Genomic DNA, 22,236 nt, shown 5'->3' on the forward strand with positions numbered 1-22,236 from the left:
AAAAAAAAAATGGCGTCACACTATTAAAAAAATCAAATTACAAAATTTAAAAAATAATTACGTCATTAATTATTTAAATTTTAACCAATTATAACGTTTATTATATAGAATACATCAATTACAATAAAGTTGGAAAATATATTACGCCGAACGAACAAATATCGTTAATATTTATTAATATTTAACGTATTTAATACATTTTATTTCATTCGAAGTATTAATATATTAATTAGAAGGTTTAGAATTGTATTATTATTTTTTAATTGGCACATCAGAAGACGAAGAGCAACCTCCCCTGTGATTGGTGGAATGGAGCGACCCGAGCCAAACGAGGTCTGTTAGGCTTAGCGAAGTGTCGTCTGCAACGTCGTTCGCAACAAACGCCGAACAAAATCGCTTATAAATCGCCGAAATTTTTGAATTAAAGAAATGTTCGGTAATGGAGAATAGCGTAAATATAAAAGAAAATATATAATTAATGTAAAAATAACGCAGGTAAGTTAATAAATCTCCTATTTTATATAATTAGGTTTAACCCTTATATATATATGTGTGTGTGTGTATATAAATATAAAAATTAAATCAATCGAAAAATAAAATAAATATATATTTTAATATTTTATTAATTAAAATAATAAAATATATTTTACAAATAAATTAATTATTATTTTTTTATTAATAATGTGAAAAAAAATTAATAAAAAAAAAAACAATTGATATAAAGGGTTTCGTGTGACGTCATTTGCGCTTGTTCTCACGATACATCAAAATTTTTTTGAGATCGCGCGAGATTTTATTTATTATTTTTTTTTAAATTCAAATTTAAATTTTCAAAATTTGTTTTCTTCATTATACGTTAACGCCTACGCTCTGTTTTATAAACCGTATACCGCAATAATGGTATTGTTTGGTGTGTTCGGTCCCATACCCACGTGGCCTTGAGAGGGAAAAACTAAAAATATTTGTAGGTAATGCCGTGAAGCTGAAATCTGATAAGGCATTAAATATTTTCCTAGTAAGAGAAATTGATACTATATATAATACCTGTTTTATCTCGAATTAGTACTATTCGTAGAGTGTTTTGGTTTATAGTTTAGTGGGTTATCCGGTGTTGGTTGTCATCTTAGGAAAAATATGAGGTTTTTTAAGCCGTAGCGAATAGCTAAACACACCTATCTAGCCTACATATTTAAAATTCGAACGACAAAACAGGAAATAAATAAGTAAAAATTTAAATTATATGTACAGTACAGTACAGTACACACAGTATTTAATTCATTCACTCTCTACAAAGACTTTTTTATTCTATTTAATGACACGTTTTTTTGTCCTTTCTGTTTAAATTAAGAAATAATTAATTGATTTATTTAATACAAAAATCCGAAACGAGTGAATACAGTACATAATTAAATTTCAAGAATTCTTCCTTTTTTTTTCTCCGTGCCACATTTGTATTGAAGTAAATAAGATTTTGTTCGAAAACATTTCTACCAAAAACACCGTTTTTTAATTATTCAAAATGCCAGAGAAACGAATGTTTCAACACGCGTAAGATGTTATTTTTTAAACGCGTTAGATTTGTTTAAATCACTCGGTTTTGTTTATTCAGAAACATCTTTTGATTATATGTTTATTTATTTAAATTATGAAATTTCGTCGATGTTAGCTCGTCCAGAAGAATGTTTCGACGGCTTCAAAAGAAAAAAGATGGAGAGGGGAAAAATCGCACGCTGTAGAAAAATACAAGCGGAACAAAATTAACTTACTGAATACCTTTACTTTTGTACATATTGCACTTTCCAACCTGTCCTTACAAGTCAATTCAATGGCATTAATAGACATTTAGAATGATGACATACACACACACATACAGACTCTTCATTTGCTCTTAATCAGATGTTTTCATACGAGTCATCCAACACTGATTAAACAGTAATAAAAAAAGAAAAAAAACTATATATACAGTCAACAACACGCTGACTTGCTTTGAATACATATCCTGAGCGAGTCAGCATTTCCAAAAATGTAAATAAATCATTTGCAATTCATAAGTTATTGTTGCCTTTATAAATTATTAATGATTTTTATTCCTAATTTTTTATTTATTTGTTTGTTTCTTCTCCTCCTTCTTCTGCTCCTCCTCCTCCCTCCTCCTCGTATGGCATCATTATAATCCAATGTAAAATCGTCTTGTGTAAAGATGTTTCCAGTATTTAAAATATTTCAAAGTTTTATTAGCATATTTATAACTTATATTTCGGTTTGATAAACAAATTGGGATGTTTCTCGAATAAATTAAAACACCAAATAGTCTGTTACGAGGAAGAGAAAGGGGAGAGGGGGAAGGAAAAAAACATACTGCGGTGTAATGAGTGTACATGCATCTTTTGTGTTTTGTCTCATTATCAGTAATCCTAGCGAGCTCTTCGCATTTTAATCAATTCCTTTTTGCATATCATACTGCACTTTAACTGAATAGTTGCGTGTCGTGAAAAGAGTATTTTTTTTTTTCTAGGTATTTTATTATGACGGATCTGAACAAAATTCGGAATACGTGTATACAATATATCATCATCTTAACTATATGCAAGTAGTTACAAATAAGTAAAGAATGCTACGTGTGCATAAAGGGTGGCTCAAAAGTCGGTTAACCGTGCTCTTTAAAATTAATTCAATCGTATTTACTCGGTTAATTTGCAGTGTAGTCTTTGTAGTGGTTAATTAACTTTTGGCCACCACCTTTGCATATATATATATACATACGCACACATACTTTTAAGATACGTCTAAAGTAGATGGGAGAATATTAAGTTGTTGAACAAATTTATCTACATCGCGCGAGATTAAAATTAAATATCTATATATCATATCACAGGCCGGCTTTTTAGGCGTTTAAAGTATACCTTTTATGCTTAACAAAACCATAATCGGGACTTTCAAAAGGTATACATATTTGCAAACGTTCCTATTGATAGAGATATTTACACAAAGAATCAATTCATAAGAAATAAGTTAATACCATAATACTAAAATCTCACAGAGGAGTACGAGATCAAAAGTGCTTTATTTCACTCTTGATACTTTCGTGATTTTTCTCCCCCACCCTCCCCATCGTTCTCGCTCGATAATTTTTCATTACATAACAAGTTTTCTATATATATATATATATTTTACATGTACTGTACACTATACGGTAAATTAAATAGGGGGCGAGGAAACGGAAACGTATAGATTATTTTTTAAAATGTCAAACCGTAACGAGGTTTTATAAAGTTTTCGGAAAATTGCCTGTGAGGATTTCTCGCGTGGATACACTCCCAATGACGTAATGGCATTTTCCGGAGTTGATTCGTGCTGTAATGACGAGCGGATATGTCTAATATTGATTATATTTATGATACGACACTTATTTTCTTCTTACGTGTATCTCGCTAGGTCAGGAGATGCAGAAACTAGTATGATTAGTTTTCCCCCCTCCTATAATTTGAAATTCATTCCATACCGGATGAATCTTTCATTGTTTTTTTTTATCTTTCTGTTTAGAATGATGATAATTTATAAATATTTAAAAAAGAAATTGAACCTTTATCATTCACTGCAGAGGATTCTTGTGAGATGTTTTAAGTCTGTTTTTCGAACTTTAAATGAGAAAAACTGAAAAATCGTATTAAAAAGTTCTTCTTTACTATTTAGGAATAAATGGGATTATATATATTTTTTTCCGCATCTAAAGGTTATTATTATCGTTATTATGACAAAATTTCATTTTATTTCTTTATTTTTCTCTTCTCCTCCTCCTGTTTTCTAACTTTGGAAAATTTTCTGTAATGTAAATCTGTCAGAGGCGATAAAAATAAAGACCCTGCATCCGTCATTTTTCCTTTTATTCAACTCTTCTCTCCTTTTTGTTATCGCTTTAATAATAATAAAAAATAAAGACTTTCTTTGAAAAGCAGTCTTAAATGCATTTGTTTTTTTTTATTTATTTATTTCGCTTTTAAAAATTCAAAATTCTTTGTAATTTTAATGCTTTGTTTAGGTCAGTACGCATACATAATTCCAATTCCGAGCCAGAAGAAGTAATAATACTGTTGAAGAAGTACTCTGTTTGCATTCAGTTCCGGATGCAAATACGAACCGAACGAGAGCAGCTATTATCATGTTAAAAAATTAATTTTAAGACTTTCTTTTATATAAAAAAAATAATAATAAATAAAAAGGACATTTTTCGCTTCACAATTCCGAGATATTTATTATTCTAGTAAGGAATGTAACAAGATATTTCGACCGCATTTTTACTTATCAGGCTTTTTACCTACTTTCTCTTTTTCAGGTGAAGATGTGAAAGCACATCTACAGTTATTCTTGGCCAGATCATGACCAAAGCTTACGAGTTTAACTGGAGGCGGCCCGTGCCAAAATTATTACTGAAAGGATGCATATTCGACCGTTGGGAGGAGGTAAGATTAAAACTTTACTTTCCATATTGTGTAATCGTTATACAACGTTTACCGTATTACGCAGATGTACCGGGTGCTTAAAATAGACTTAAGTGGAACAGAAAGGAATCCGAAATACCATTATTGTAGTGGAATGGCGGTTTCGTTTTTCCTACGAACTTAGGCCATTTAGAAATCTAAGCACGGACGTAGGAATTTAAATATAAAAATTGTTCGATGGCGATTAAGTTCGCCACTTTTCCTATATGTATTATCCAGGAAAAAATGAAAAGAACTTGTCTTTTAACTATTCGACGTCCTTGAACTCTGCTCCTCTTAAGCAATACTTCTAGTTTCTTTTTTTTTTTTTATGCCTGAAATTTCAGCATTTAACAATAAATTACGTTTAAGAGTAAGCATGCCGAGCAATTCCTAGAATAAAGTAATATATGCTTAATTTAATTAATTTGAAGCGCTAGCTATGATCAATATGGGGGGTTCGCATCGATTACTATGCAAAGCCGTATAGTCGAGCGTAATCAATCACCCGCACTACTACTGATCGCTATTAATAAATATTATTAAAATTATTGAACATACAAGTTAATTTCACAAAATGCAAGCGTGCTCTACAAGGACGCTTCGTCCTTGAGTGATTGGATTTTTAAAAAAAAAAAGAGAGATTTTTCCTTTTTCAGAAAGTCAACATCATTTTGTTTTTTCTGGCGGTGTAGCTGAGGGTATTATCGAACGAGATAAGGTTCAATCAATCGAATTTTTTGTTTTATTTTCATAAAATATTATCATTGTTTTTTTTATAGGAGACTATAAATTTGCGGGAAATGATGATGATAACATAAAATAAACAAAGGTGTATAAACTCGCATTTGAGTGTACATGTTTTTCGAATTGCTAAACTTAACAAAAAATAAATAAAAATTCCATAATATACAATCGTAAACTGGAAACGAAAAGGGCTGAAAACATCGACGTTTCTCCACGAAACTATATCGTTACTAAATTTAACGATCAAGCTTCAAATTCCGCTTCCATTTCCCCCCCTATTTTATTTTACACAACTGAAATGTAAATTTGTCCCATAACATGCAAATACATCGATATGAATTCTCTCCACGCTTCATAAATTAAGTAGGAAAACGGAAGAAAGCGATAAAGACGCTAGCCATTTAAATTTGCTCGTAAATCGGGGGATGCAAAAATATAATCCGGACGGACGGAACGATGCCATTAACGCCCTTTTAAGGACGGAATCGTATACGCCTCCTAATTTATTATTATTATTATTTTTTTCTTTATGTATAAACATTAATTCATGGTTTATTAATGCTTTTATTCTCCGTTCAAACAATTAATTAACAACCTACAATCCAGTTGTGTTGTTCTGATAAAAGTCGTTTATCACTCGAGTTGACATTACATTTACTAGTTTCAGCGATGGCCGTCGGGTCAATGACGGATGACATTTTCTCGACACGGAAAGATCATTTTTAATGACCAGTTCCCTCCATTTTTATGCCCCAAAAAAAGAAAAAAAAACTACATAAATCGAATCAACAGCGCTTCACTCAAACAAGAATGTACTGTACGCACACATTATAATAATTGAAACTTTATGGATTATTGTTTATTGCCGTAATTTGCTTAATGCGTATCGATTATAGTATATAAAGTTTTTATTATTATATATATTTATTATTATTATTCTATTGCCCTTATCTGGATCTCTGTTTTAGTTTCTTTCCTTGTGAAAGACTTGTATAAAATCATTCTCATCACGCTCTCTGATTTAATTACATTAATTTTGATTAATTGAATTAGTTAACAACTCCATTCACATGCTGATGAGTTTATATTTAAGTACCCAAGGCATGAAATGTTAAACAGATAGGATTTTTCCGTTCTCCATTTTAAGAAAATAAATATTAAAAAAAAAAAGCGCTTAATTATTTAATTCGATTATTTTCCGACCGGCAGACCGATAGTACAATCCATTGATCTTTTTAAAAGTATTAGCTTACATCTTTTCTCTTCCTATTTTTTAAACTCAAGTGGTAAAGATCGAAGAGTCTAAACAAATGTCAAATTCAATTTGTCACCAAAGGATTTACTATCGATAGTCCCAATCTAACTTGACACGTTTTATAAATAAATAAATAAAACGTTTAATCTAAATAAAATGAAAGAGAAACAACGCTTTGTTGATAAATCTGAATGGTCCCCCCTCTTTTTTATGTTGATAGGAAAAGGAGCAAGTGGTTTACGAGCCTAACGCCTTGTTTAAAGTGGACGAATATGGATTTTTTATTTATTGGAAGAGCGAAGGGAGGGTGAGTAATTATTTAAATATATAATTTATCTTTTAGAAAAGAAAAATATCTTCTTGAAGTACTTAAAAATTACATAACGTTGCTTAAATTCATATGGAATGTACGAGTTACTTTATAGGCGCGCCTTCGAGTTTAATCCTAATAATAATTGTAGATTTAGAAGCGAGGATTACGTCGATCTCACTTGATCAATCACGCTACATCGAAGATTCTGTAGGATCCGATATCGAATCCCTAACGATTAAATTTTTCCCGTGGGAGTTGGAGATGTAGCAGTCGTATCTCCGTTTCTGGCTGTCTTTTATTATTCTCCTCTTCGCGAATAATAATAATAATAATGATGATAATTAGTTTAGCGACGCGTTAAATCTGGGATATAAATAAACAGAAAATAGTCGGATTAATTGGGAGGATTTCCGAGCCTCGGGCGACACTCCAAAGTCATTTTTAGATGAAATGGAAAGAAAAATCTGCGCTTTTATAAATCCTTTATCTTTCCTTCTCGGACAGACCGAACTATGGATCGATTTGCAACCTCTTCGATGCGACATGACGTCACGACCGTCTAGTTTCTACAGCCAAGAAGCGTGTTGCTTAAATAAGTAACAGTTTGGATGTACAGTACGGGTTACCCCTTTTTTTGCTTTCACTTACATCTACTCCCTGTATATCTGGCTACTCTCCCTTTTCGTAATAAAGAGAAGTCACGGGATGCGGAGTATGTCTGTGTGTGATAGGAAGCCGACACTCCCTTATTTTTAAATAGAGCGAGCGCAGTATTCGTTATAGAAACTGGATCGTCACTCTCTCCAGTAACATAATTTCCGTAACGAGGTTCCGTACGTTACGCTTCTGCCATAAATTCTTCACGTTTACAATTAACGTCGTTCGGTTAACTTGTTTTGACCCGATTCTTATTTAAAGACCAGAGCTCCAAAGTATACTTTCTTCTTTATATATGATTGATATTTTATCGATTTTTTTTTTTTGTTTCTCCCGTGTTCCCCCGGCACTCGTTTGTTTCGATCTCATAAATGATTCAGTTTACGGATAAAAGGTAAACAGATCATTAAATAACGATAAAAGAGAGAAGGGGGGAGGGAAAACAAAAGTTGATAAAATTTATCGCCGGTTTGAACCATTTTGTTTATATTAATTTGTATAAAAGCGTAATTAAAGGGTTTAATAAATTAATCTAACGTTAATTCGAGCAGCTGGTAACGTTAGCGCTATCAACATCGGTCAGAATTTAATCAGTTTAAGTACCTTTGGTTTTGATCGAAATTGAAAATTATGGATCAATGAGTCGGAAAGCACGGTATGAATAAAAAACGTATATATATATATATATTCTGCTGCATTTTACTTCCATTCGATTTACATCTTGTAAGATCTGGAGGATTAAAATGTATTATTGCTTTAAATAGATTTTGCTCTTATTAATTCAGGGGTCCTTAAGTTGTTTAGATGGAAATCAAGTGCAGAAAATAATCAGTTGTTTTAAAAATAAAATGTGGATGTCTAATAGAATGAGATTGTAGAAATAATTATATTTTTATTTTTAAATTAAGGTGAATTATTATTATTATTTTTATTGCTCTATATTATTAGTAAAGAATTTATATGTAGTATTGAATTTATATACATTATTCATATTTTAATAGTGATTTTAAAAAAAACGTATATCTGATTTAATATAAAAATTAATTGAATATTTAAATACTGTTTTCACTAGACCAAGAAATCAGCAGTAACCTCTTAGTTTACATTTTTTTAAGAGTAAATTTGCATTTTTCTCCTAACTTAAATTAAAAAAAGCTTTGTACCAATAAATTTAACAACAAAACTATGAATTTTTCTAAATGGACGTAGTTTCTGTGTGTTTATTTCTTTGCCAGATAATATTAAAAATTGTCATTTTATATAGGATATAAGTTGAAACTAATTTTAAAGCAGATAAGTGATTTATATATATATATATATATATTTTTTTTTTATAGGTAAATATAACACAGTATGTAGATTAAAATTTAGATATATGGGACATTTCTTATATAAATAGACTATATAAATTTTTTATCAAATAAAATTACATAAAAGAAGAGATTTGAAAGTAGAACTTTTTCATATTTAATTTCAATTAAGTATTTTGATTGAAATTGAATGATATTGATTGATAAATTGTAATGATATGATAGAAATTATTTGCTTAAATAAAAAGTAAAAATATATCTATTTTTATCAAAATGAAAAAAAAGAAGAAACGTTTTATTAAAGCTACAATTAAACTTCAATTTCAAGTGAAGTGATTGTAAGACAAATCGACAAACAATTGATTAGTAGTTATATGGGATTGGGCAAACATGCACTCTAAGTAAGGTCGAAAGAACACAGAAATGGCATTAGACCAGCCAGGATAAACACTGCACTCGACCAAAAACTACTCCTTAAATAAATTCTCGTCGTCTGTTTTAATTATTTGGTGGACGCTTATTATCGATATAATTAAAGACTGTGATACTACTTAACCAAAGAAACGACTAATATAAATATTTGAATTTAGTATTAAATTGTATACAATATTTGGTATTAAAATTTCTTTGAGATTTTAATATGATTCTTTAAGATAATATCTAAATATTTTGTTTTTTATTTTATGTATTCGTAAGATAACCTTTAATTTCTCATAAACTTAATATGAAGTTTCTGTAGAAGCAGCGATGGATTCAAAACAAACAAAATAATGGTAAATTTACTGTTTAAGGAAAAAAAAAATACAAAATGAAATTTTTATATAACGAAGTTGCTAAGTCATTATCAAAACATTTGTAATTAGAAATTTTATTATGCAGAACATCCATGATGTTCTGCATAATAAAATGCATGTCATGTATTAATTTAAATAAAATGTTATGATATGATAGAAACAGTTTAGAAACTTAAAAAAGAAAATAAAAAAAATTTATAAAAGTTTTTTTTTTATAAAATCACAAAGACCTTGAAAAGTAGAAATAATAATTGAAAAAATAATAATGTTTTAAATTTCGGAAATAGCTTTTTACCACTTTATCCCTGATATAAAGATTAATAATAATGGAATGGCCTCATTAGAATCTATATTAAAAATTATTATTATTATTATTATAAAAATTCATTTTTTAAATTATTAACATGGAGAATTTTGTTGGAAATAAATTTAATGTTCTTTTTAACAAAGTTTCAAAAAACAATATTCATGTGAAAAAATCTTTGTCTAGTACTTGAAAATTTTAATCGTCGACAAAGCAGCTGTAACAGTGTACAAAAAAATCTTTAATCATGGCAAACCACAGTACTACTGCTCAGACCTTTAACATGCAGTACAATTTTAATTCTCAAACGTTTTCAGTTGTATTAAACAACCTTCTTCAGAGAAGTGCACGGTGTATCCAGGATTTTGAGAATATGGATACTGCTCAAGGTAGATTCAGAGGGTACCAAGGAATCATCAACTCTTTTTCGGAAAATGTTGCTCATTTACCTTTAGAATTACTTTACTTACCTAACTTTTATACCATTCTCCTTTCATTGGCTTTTTAAATTCTTAAATAAAATTCTTAAATAAGAGATGGATAATTTTGAATTTAAAGATTGATTCTAAATTTTATAAATTACAGCATGATCTGTATTTGGTGTGATTCATAAAGGTGGAATATAAAATATAAAATCATTACATTTCTTATTTTCACTATAAATTACTGGAATGACTTATTTTTAATTTGCATGCAATTATCTTTAGACTCTTCAACATGTTTTTCTAAGAAATATCAATTTTAATATTTCTGCTTTTTTCAGTTTATATAACCATTGAAGTCATGCGATATGCATTATTATATTTATTTTTATTTAAAAGTAATAAAAACTGATTGTTTTTGTATTAAGGGTTTATGCAGCACCATAAGCACCCTTTGGATTTCCTTTGAAATTGGGGGCATATCCTAGTACAATTGTTTATTTTGTAATTTCTATAAATTCAATCTTATTGATTCCTATGTAGCAATGAAATAATTACAAATTACTTCCTTCCAATTGAAATTTCATGTAGATTACTGAAGATTAGACCCATCGCTCAGTCACTAATTTTTATGTCAAGGATAAAGCAGAAAAACAAATTACAGAAATGAAAAATGTTGTTATTTTCTCAATCATAAATTTTAAAATAGAAAGAAAAATTCTGCCGACGACATCAACACAAAATTTTAATGAATAAGCAAAACATATGAACAAAACATGCAAGTACTTTTGGTGATATAAAAGCTCACCATCATCTGGTAAACTGAATACCAAATGGCAAGAGAAAAATTCAACATATCTGAATACAACAAAAATTTTAAAATAAATATAAACTATGACCTAAATTATAATTATTTATAATGCAAAAATGGAATATTAATATTTACACTATAATTAAAAAAGATTAAAATATTTACAATAGCGGGATAAATATAAAAATAAAATAGGAAATAATCAGAAAGTTAGCCAATAAGCAGAAGCTAAGGCGGTATCTAAAGGAATGACATTTAATGTTCAGGCAGTACAAATATAGGACTGTTACATGTTTGATTGTTCATAATGCATACTTTTATATAAATAAATCAATTTCTTGTCACCACAAGGACGAATTAGCTGAATTTCATACCAAAGTGATTCAAAGTAGGCAGTCAATACTGACTTAGCAAGTTCAGTAGTTTGCTTGCTATGTAATATGTTTCTTTAGTGTTTTTTGAGAAGAGATAACATTCTGATAGTCACCCCTATATAATGTTTGAATGCCTGTGTTTGAGGAAAATCTTGTGTACACCTAACCTCTCCAGTGCACATATGGGTCTCTATCATTACAAAATAGTTTCCATAGATTAGGTTGTGGAGTGATAGGGAGAGTGTAATTGTTTGAACTAAAAAAAAATGTATAATTGCTCAAGTAAGGAATTGTTACTTTATTAATATTTAGCAGTTAGAATTTTATGTTAATGTCATCATCAGAATTTTATCTATGAAGTCAACATTGAAACATAAGACAAATCTTTTAGTCCTACCTGTCACGGCAGCAACAAAAAGTTGTCAGCAACTTCAACCCAGTTTGGAAATAGCAGCTTTATCTGAACTTTTAATCTTCCAATGCTGCATCTATTGACATAAAGTGAACTTTGTGGTTGTTAACAAGAATTGTAGATTGGTGAAGCAGTTCCTCCACAACGAGAACCTGAGACTATTAATTTCAAACACAAGTGTACCTTCTATTCATTACTATTACTGACATATAATGCCACAATCATACACTTATTTTCTGTTTTTTAATGTAATTTTTTGAAATTTTTATGAATTTTTTTTAGAATTATTATTTTTTTCTTGTTTAATTTTTTTCTTGCTTTACTATAATTATTATTTAGTGGTTAATGCCAAAAAATTGACTAAAAAATTCAAATTTTAAGCCAAAGTGAAAAGTAGATTTACCTAGACACTGACAAAATATTGAATTGAATTAATTCTTATAAAATATAATAATTTATGATTTAAAATATTTTATAATATCTGGATTAGTTTTACATCTACTTACCTGATATTTACATAAAACAGAATTGCAGAGTCAAATCTGATAATATGCAGTCCTTTTTAATAAATAACCCACAGGATCCATTCTGTGTGATGATGCATAACAACCTACAGAATGACACTTATTATTAGCAAAATTATTTGATTGAATGAGTTTTAAAAAATGATTTAATAAAACTTAAGTTTTAATATATTTATTCAATCAGTGCTGAAACTACTTTGAGACAATTTCTGTATCTGCAGTATTTTGTTAATCATCAAATCTTGTCTTTCTGTCTCAACACCTACTCAAACTATTACCATATTTCCATGCATGTAAGTGCAGTGCTGGTACAAAGAAGAGCATTCTATTATATATGAGGTATGTTCCTGTAAGTGAAGCAGGATGTGTATTCAAAAATACAGAAACAAGCAATATTCATACATAAGAGCATGCTCTTATTTGTGTGGAAATATGGTGACTGAATATGATTTGTAATACTGTTTGAAGCACACTCACTAAAAAGATTTTATCTAATTTGAATGGGACCAATTCGATGGGTGAGGTGATGAAGTGACTGTCTCAAGTGGCAAAATGAGAGGGGCAGCCAAAAATGTTCAAAAGGATAAAAAAAATTATGGAACTTGTATATAACTTGTATGTAACTTATATCATTGTATTCAGCTTATTAATATACTTGTATGCACTATTGTAAACAGCTTTAAAGTAGAAATGCTCTCTATTGCCAACTGTTTTGAAAACTGGAAGAAAAAGACAGTTTCACCTCAGGTGCAAGTTTCTGTCGAGCCAACACTGAATTTGAATATCATTCCTGAGATTCATATATTAACACTAGTACTAGTAATTAATTTAGACTTGAAGATCATTTACAAGATAACAACTTGCTGTAGAATAAAAATATTGGAAAAGATAAATTCGTTAAATTAAAAATTGATTGATTTTTTTTTTTTTTAAATTCTTTTTCTGCTAGTAATGAAAGTAGAATAAAATTGAAATTTACTTGTGAGGAGCTTTCTTAAACATTAATCCACTTCAAACTACTTTGCTGGAAATGAAAACTTCTTAGACTTTGTAAGTTTTCTAAGAAGATTTACTCCAAGGAAAGCAATTTGAATTGAATTGAAATTTATTATAAACCTGTCTTTCATCTATTTATAAATCCACAAATCATATATCCATTATACAAATGAGATATGAAATTTCTAGTAATAAAATTTGATACGCCCGATACGTAGAATGAATGTTTTCACAGAAATCTCTGAGTACTGTGCTTCTTAAAATAATTTACATCAGATATAAATGTAATTTAAATCATGTTCTTTCCTCTAAACATGAAAATTAAATTTAGAAAGACGTGACCTTGGACAAATATTTCAAATATCCTTAATTGTTTGTTTGATGTTGTTTCTATTGATTAGATTATAGACTATAGTTATTTGTGTGATGTACAGTACTGTATATGCAACTGTACTATAATACCTAAACTGTCGTAGTTTCTTTCATATTTAAATTACATTTTGTGTTTGCTACATGCTTCAGAATCTTTGAAAATTAAAAGAAATAACTAGAGGTTTGCATTAATTGCATTACAATAGAGAGAGATATTTTTATAAATTTATTTTTGAAATTAAGTTGGAGAATATAATGAAAATTCATTTGAAAAAATTGTATGCAGAATGAAAAATGTTATTAATGTTAAAAGAAGAAATATAAAATTTAATTCTTATATTTGAAATTATATACATAGACACATAATGCACATAAGTTTTAAAGGATAGGGTTATAAAAAAATATTTTTTTTTATAACCCCACCCTTTAAAATATTTAATTATAATAAGTATATATAATATAGTTCATTAATTTTTAAGGTATAGTATAGTTATATACACTCTTTTTATATTTTCTTTTATATTTAATTTTTCTCATGTAGGGGAGTTAAACTTATATAAAGGTTGTGCACATGTGCAACTCCCCTACTTGAGAAAAATTAAAAAGTTAAATATAAAAGAAAATACAAAAAGCATATATACCTATATCATAAAAATTAATGAACTATGTTTGTATTTTTAATTCAGAATATATTAAAATTTAAATATTAATAAAATTGTTAGCAAAAGTTTCCTTCAAGCAGTCATCATTTTATCTTGAAGTATGATTGAGACAAGAGGAAAAGATTAGATTATATATTTTATTTTTTTAGTTTTGCCTTTCAAATTTTTTTAATGTTAACTCCTTATTAATGACATCACATTTGTCCATAAATTTTACATTTATCCATTTTCTTGTTACATATAATTAGTCTAATTTAACTTCCAATTTTCTACATTTAATTTTTTACCGATTCTTCATTTTTTAAAATCACATTTAATAAATTATTTTGCATTAATATTTCTTCTTTTTAAAATTAAGAATGAGTTGACTGACTAAAGTTAACAGAGTAAATATGAATGATTCAGTGTCATTGTATCATGCTGCGCTATGAATTTAACACAGCTCTGCCTTGTAATTACTGTAATTTATTTAAAATATTTATTAACTTATGGCTAAAACAAATATTTTAAATAAACCTTAGCAATACAAAGCCTGCTTTATTATTATGGATTATGTTTCTCTCACATAAAATATTATCAGTTATGTCCAATTTACTTTATGGAACAAATGCCCAGAAGTTATTTAATTTAATAATATTTGTTTATTGTTACATGATTTCCAAAATATTTTTCCATATTGCACATGGAAATAGTTTATTTTTTTTTTTCTTTCATTTAAATCATTTTTTTGTAAATTTTAAATCTTTTTATTTTACATCTATATAATGATAGATTTAATTTAGGATAAAATAAAATACTGCTTTAATTTTATAAAAACTATTATTTTAATTCCATCTGTTTGTCAATGAATATCCTAGGTTTTTTTTATTTTAACTTTTTCCACCCTGTAGACATTTAAAGGGCCTTTTTTCCCAGACTCCCAATAGGGTGACCAGGCAGTGAGGATAGACCTGACAGACCACCTCTCTCTGAAAAATTCTTGGGGTTGCATACCTGGATTTGATACTGGGTCTCCCAGAGCAATAAGCTGACTCACTAACTACCTTGGCCATCCTACTAGCAAATATTCCAGATTTAAATATAAATGTTACACAGTAAAACTTATCCAATTATCCAAATTAATTGGAACCTCAGTGTGGAGATATGCAGAATATCTGGATAATTGGATTTTTCCTTTAAATAAGTCTTTGATTTTTTTTAATCCAAACACCTTGTTATGTACAGTATTGCACAGTACATACATACATAATTATGAACAAATAAAATAAAATATTAAATGTAGATATTTTCAACAAACGAATATACTGCACTTTATTTTTTTACATTTAGAAAAAAACTGCGCATGACATACAATGACGGAAACGGGAAACGTGCATTCGAACTTACATATTTTGAATTTAAAGTTTTTACGAGCTGCATTTTCCATCAGAGATTCGAAAAAACCTGAAGAAGAACCGTTTAAGGGTTCGAAAACGTTAGTTTTGGTTCGTTTTGGATCGTTAAGAGTTAGTAGACACACCGGTAACAGGTTAGAAAGAGGTAATTATATTATTTAGAAAAAAATTAGTTTTCCTGCAAATACAGTACATATATATTTAATAATGTCAGGACAATCTAAATAATTTGTGACCTGTATATGCAAAAGCTTTGTATCTCTAAAAAAAAAAAAACATATCTTTTCTACTAAAGATTCATCCAGGATATATAAGTGTAATATAAAAATTTTTTTATATATAATATTTTTAAGCTCATTGTTAACTTTACAAGTTGGCAACTAAATTAAAACTGCCAGTTTCATAAAATCTAATAATCCTTTATGTATGCTTCCATACATTTGTTCACCTGGCTGATTGAGTAACTTTCATTATGTAAAAAGATTAAAAGTACTCAAATAAAGTAATAGGAACAACTCTTACGTAAAAAGATCGTATTCCTTGAAATTTCATTAAAAAAATGAAAGGAAAAAGTTTTTAGTGTTTCAAAATTTAAAAAAAACCACATATCTCTTTATAAGAGTCAAGAAGCTTTAGTTCTTTAAGTAGTTTTCAAGAGTGCTTATATCTTTTATCCTCAAAATCCCAAAATCTCAGTTAATCTTCAAACTACTGGAAGTTAGTTCGATTTTTAATGAACTAAAAATTTGTAATTTCTAAAAAAGAAGGACTACTTTTGAAGTTTTTTAATTAAGAAATTGAAAGAAAATCGTTATATTTACTTCACAGAATTCATCATACAGTTTTTACTTTTTGAATATTAAATAGTAGAAATAATTCTGTATCAAGGAATTCATTTACATATAATCTGGCATAATAATTGTTTACATTTGTTAAATATTTAAGCCATTTGGATATTTAAGGAATTCCTGCTGCAATCCTATCATTTTTAATGTCTGCTAATTAAATGTAATGGAAATGAGAAGATATTTTTAATTTCCATTAATTTTCATTTTTGAATTTTTTTCCACTTGGTTAATTACATCCACAATCAAATTGTGCATTGTACTTAAGAATTAATGTATAAAAATTTTGCATACTTGACAAAATTATCAGCCCAGAGAAGAAAAGAATATACATTGTCTGTTTATATGCTTTTCTTCAACTATTTAGAAAGTAAATGTAATCTTCCTATTTATTATCTTTTCTTTGTTAGTATATCTGCCTTTCTAATTTGATTGTTATATTTTAATATCAATCTGACCTGTGAGTCATTCACTTCTTAATGAGACATAATGATTCAATTGTAAATATCAGTGGTTCTTAACCAGTGTTCTACAGAACACAGATATTCCGCAAATCTACCTCAAGTGTTCCACAAAAGAAAAGATTTTAAAGTTTTTATTCAAATTTATTCCCATTACTATATTTGTAGACAATTCCATGTTTTATTATATTCAATACACTAAAATTTAGTTTATTGCTTTGTTTTCTGAGAATAGTAAACATGGAATTGCTTATCAATTTTTGAATATGGTGATGCTAATGTTCCATGTAATAAAAAGTATATGAATGGTGTTCCACAGCCTCAGAAAGGTTGAGAACTACTGGTATATATTGTTATTGCAGCTTAAGTTCCTTCATTATGAGCCATTTTCAAATTTCATGTGCATATTTAGTATTGTAAAATTCTAACAGCAATATAAAAAAAAAGCTAATTAAGCATGTGTATAATTTTTTGATTAATTTGACATATTTTATAAAACAAAAGAATTTTCTTTTTCTTTCATTTTAAAATATAATTTTAAATCAAAAGCAACTGTAATTGCAGGAATTAATGTCGGAAATAAGTGAATAAATAATGTATTTGCTGTTGGATCAATAACAAAATTTATAAAGGTTAGTAAACAGAGACAGTGAGTTTTAAATCCAAAATAAATACACTTAATGTCCTATAATAATATTAATATACAGGGTGTTAAAAAAGTCCTTTCTGGTCACATCACTTTTTTCAAAAACTAATAGGGCACTGTAGACTTTTTGATGATGCATTATGTCAAGTGTGTATGAAATGATGGGCTCAATGGACAGAATCTTTTTTAGTAAGTGCTGTAATAATCTCAATTCTTCATGAAAATAGGGCAACATTGTCAATTAGAAAGACGTAGAACATGAAAAATATGTACTATTACCTTTCAGTGCTTTTTGAAATATTAAGTGAGATCCCAAAACAGACTATAAAATACTTCACTGCACAACATTCAAGAGAATGTAAATGCAAAGACAGTTGAATGCATGGTTAGATTTAAGGCAGAGGTGATGAACCTATGGCACATAAGGAGAAATCATCTGGCACATAATGTATCATACAATTTCGATTCATCACCTGTCTTTGTAATCACTCTTTTGGTTTATCACCCAATTACCCTTTTCTCAGTCAGCTTTTTTACATTTATTCTAATTAAAACATATTCATCTAATTTCTTTAAATATGTTTATTCAAAGTCTAAAACTTTGGTACTCATAAACATCTTTTAAAACTAAATATGCTTACATATGGTATGTGGGCTCAAAAAGGTTCACCATCCTTGGTTTAAGAGTTAGCAGTGATATTGTGATTATGTTAGGTGCTGTTTTATTTAATGCATTTAGTATTTTCTATTAAGTTGGATCAATTGTATATTGATGTCATTGCTAATCTAAACTAAACAGAACAGTCAACCCCCACATTGCATTTGTGTTATGCAGTGATGCACTGCAAACCCTTACATGTTATGCATTTGCCTGTTGGATTTGACAACCTGCTTCAAGATCCCACTTGATATTTCAGAATGTACTAAAAGATAATAGTTTGTCAAATAAAAAATTGTAGCACATGAAAAAATGTAATGTTGCCCTATTTTCATTATGGGCTAAGATTACAACAGCTTTCTCTAATAGAAGTATGCAGCGGCGGCCTTATCCATTGCGAGGCTCTGGGCGGCAGATCTTTGCGAGGCCCTTGTCCTTTGTTCAAAGTATGTGAATTGAAATAGTAGGCACTTATTAATATTAATATATACTGTACTAAAATTAAATTTATTTTATTGTTATAACTAATAGCCAAGGATAAAATAAAAAGTTTTAAATATCAACTTTTTTCTACTTGGTTGTTGCGCGAGGCCCCGGGTGATTGCCCTGCTCGCCACCCCCTAAGGCCGCCACTGGAAGTATGTGATGGGTTGGAAATTTGCACCATTGTTTAGCACATACCCAATATAGTATGTATTGGCAAAAGGTCTACAGTAATTTTCTGATTAGTTTTTGAAATAAATGGCCATGAAATGACATTCTTTACCACTGTCCATCCTGTATATTTTTTATCATTCTTTTATAGAATTCAACATTTAATTTTATCTGCTAAAAATAAACAGTCAATAATTATCTAATGAAATTTTATATTTTACTTTTTTCCCCTCTTGAAAATTTGTAGTTTTGTTGATTTTGATATCTCAAATATATTTCATATTAAACTTGTATTATTGATGATAAATCTAATTTTGGTATGGATCAGTCAGTTAAGTGTTTAAATTATTTTTATTGAATGGAAATCAATTCAGATTTTCCATTTTTCTATGAATTGACATGTATTATTTTATGTTTGTTCTATGATTTTCATCAGAATAAAAATTTGAGAACATTAATTATAAGTCAAATTTGGCATTTTCTTGAATATTATTGTTTCTTACCTTTAATTTACAATCATAATCATTTTGTTATAATAATTCTCGCTCAAGATTTTAATTCATAATAGTGTGTCTCTTATGTTTTTTATATGATATCATAGTATCTTACATATGTTATTCTTGTAATGCACCTTTGCTAACGTGCAAAGAAATTCTCTTCTAGAAATCATTTTAAAGAATTTAATAACCTTCAAAACTAAAATTTAATTAAAAATAAAAATTGTATACTTAATGATTATCAAGCCAAATGATCACTGTAATTAATCGGGCTATTAATATGCAATATTAGTAATTAGAAACTAGAAATTATGGTGATCATTTGGCTTAGTATCAATACATCAGGTTTTGGGAAGTTGATAATCATTAATTTTTTTTTGAGACCAAAAACTTATTGGTATTTTTTAAGTCTGAATCTTTTTGATAATTTTTGTATAGTTTATTCTTTTAGAAATTTACACATATGTCAAAAAAATACTTTAAACACACATCCAATTCAAATTGCTTTTCTTAGAGCAAAAACATCTTAGAAAACTTAAATTTCTTTGGGCTATGCAAGAGTGAACATGAGCATCTCTTGTTGACTCCTAATGATAAGTAAGCAACCTGAAAGCACTAGTGTTTTCTAAAATGTGTTTTTCTTTGAGAAAAGAAGTTTGAATTGGATTTTAGAAATGTACCTATAAATTTCTAAAATATAAAAATTGCTAAATCTAATACTTGTTGTTGATCTCAGAAGGATTATTAACAGAGCTAATTAAAAAAACAAATTTCAAAAGTCTGTTTTTCATTTTTAAAGAATGCACAAAAATAAATATTCTATTTATTTTTATGCTCTTTTTGTCTTTTGTGCACTGAGGCTTTTTTTCTCCATAACCATATTGATTTTGGTCAGGCCCACAATGGGGACAGCCAAGTGGTGAGGTATAAAGCCCAACAAATCCAGGCTAAGACCACCCGTAAAAAATTTCTAGGGAGTTGCTTGTCCAGATTTTATTTCACACCCACAGAACAATAGATTGACATATAATAATTCTACTCTAATGTACTTCTTTATGCAGACAAGTGCTCATTTTGGAGTAAAAATTATTGACTGCACACATTTTTGTGAATTCTATTTTGTTTGCAATCTAGTGATTGGACTTTCTTTTTCACTCTGACATAAAAATGAAAAATTTTCTTTATTGGTATTAAATTTACATTATTACAACATGGCATTACAACATGGCATTAAATTTAGAATTCAGAAGCTGGCTACCATATCAATTATATCAGCAATTAAGTAACGTTTCTACTTTCAATACTACATTTTTAGCATCGTTTTTCATTTTGTGTGTCTGATTCCATGTTGTATTATGTTATGCTGTGAATTTAGCACAGCTTGAAGTAATCCTTCTATTACTGTACATCAAAAATTCAAATCTATTGAATTTGATTATTATCAATACCAGTATTTGAAAAAAAATTTTTTTAACCATGACCTTAGTAATACATATCCTACTTTACATTTTACTTGAAAGAAACATAATCCAATAATAATAATCAGTTATGTCCAATTTATTTTAATTAAATAACTTGTGACATATTTTAGATTAAACAAAATTTAATTTGGACTCAAATTTTATTCCTTACAATGTAATAAAACAGCTACAAGGCTTCCAAATGTATAATTTTGATGAACCTATAACTCCTATAGTTATGAATTCTTTTTAAGACTTTATGCTGAAATCCATGGCACAAAAGTTGGTTGGAGGTGTTGACATTTTGGGGTTTCATAATATGATAACCATATTCCAAGAATAATGGAGACAGATCATTTGCAACTTTTGAATTGTCTTGTATGTGATTCTGAAATGATAGCATTAAAATTAAATGTATATGTAATGTTGAGTATGTCTGATTTGAGTAAGGTAAATGTTGATTTTTTTTTTTAAAATAAATGATGCTAAAAATATATATTACAAAAGATTTTTAAACGGCAAATTAGTTGCCAAAACATATTCTATCATATTAATAAATAAATTTGCTATTAAGTGCAGAAGTGATGTGGTTACTTCACAATAATCTATGTGCTCTTTATAAGATCAGTCTGTATTGATTTTTGATATTACCTAACTTATATACAGTACACAAATAAATTGAAAGGTAGCACCATGTAGAGACTAAGTATCTAATTTTAGTTAATTGTTATAATAATTTGACCCAGATTTTCATCTTTGCTTTTATATATCTGTTTACATTGCTTCAACCGATTATAGTAAATGTTAACATTACTCTGAATAGTGGCTCTGTCTGGTTTGTGGACCCAGACAGTGGGGGATCAGATTAAAAAAGTTATTTAAGTTAATAATAGCAAATCAGGATTTTAAACATAAATAATAAAACAAAATGCTTACTTGTTTGTACAGGTTTACAGTATTAATCATGGAAATTGTGAAGAATAACATGCTGACAGATTCAAAATATCTAATTATAGTAAGCACTTGCATCAATAATTTAGTAATGAATAATAATGATGATATGACAAGAATGTTTTAAGAAGCATTTAAAACTGAAATATATGCAATAAAATGAGTAAAAACAGTACATAAACAAATGATTTAATATATACTTATAAGTCTGAAAATAAAATGAAAAAATTACTAAATCA

At 28.3% G+C, this 22,236-nt stretch overlaps 2 protein-coding genes across 2 annotated transcripts in view; one reads left to right on the forward strand and one right to left on the reverse strand.

The window, feature by feature from the left end:
• LOC111634110 (lactoylglutathione lyase-like) overlaps positions 1-12,487 on the reverse strand; it is a 32,416-nt gene extending 19,929 nt beyond the window's left edge. Inside the window, exon 1 of the mRNA XM_023378800.1 lies at positions 12,384-12,487. The gene's annotated coding sequence lies outside the window, so the exon portion shown is untranslated. The remainder of the gene's footprint in view (positions 1-12,383) is intronic.
• LOC111634106 (1-phosphatidylinositol 4,5-bisphosphate phosphodiesterase-like) overlaps positions 314-22,236 on the forward strand; it is a 68,399-nt gene continuing 46,476 nt past the window's right edge. The window contains exons 1-3 of the mRNA XM_023378784.1: positions 314-495; positions 4,334-4,460; positions 6,701-6,787. Coding sequence (XP_023234552.1) covers positions 4,377-4,460; positions 6,701-6,787 — 171 coding nt within the window. The 5' untranslated portion in view covers positions 314-495; positions 4,334-4,376. The remainder of the gene's footprint in view (positions 496-4,333; positions 4,461-6,700; positions 6,788-22,236) is intronic.

This window comes from Centruroides sculpturatus, unplaced genomic scaffold, assembly GCF_000671375.1.
Source record: "Centruroides sculpturatus isolate CEXI.00-Female unplaced genomic scaffold, Cexi_2.0 scaffold823, whole genome shotgun sequence".
Lineage (NCBI taxonomy): Eukaryota > Metazoa > Arthropoda > Arachnida > Scorpiones > Buthidae > Centruroides > Centruroides sculpturatus.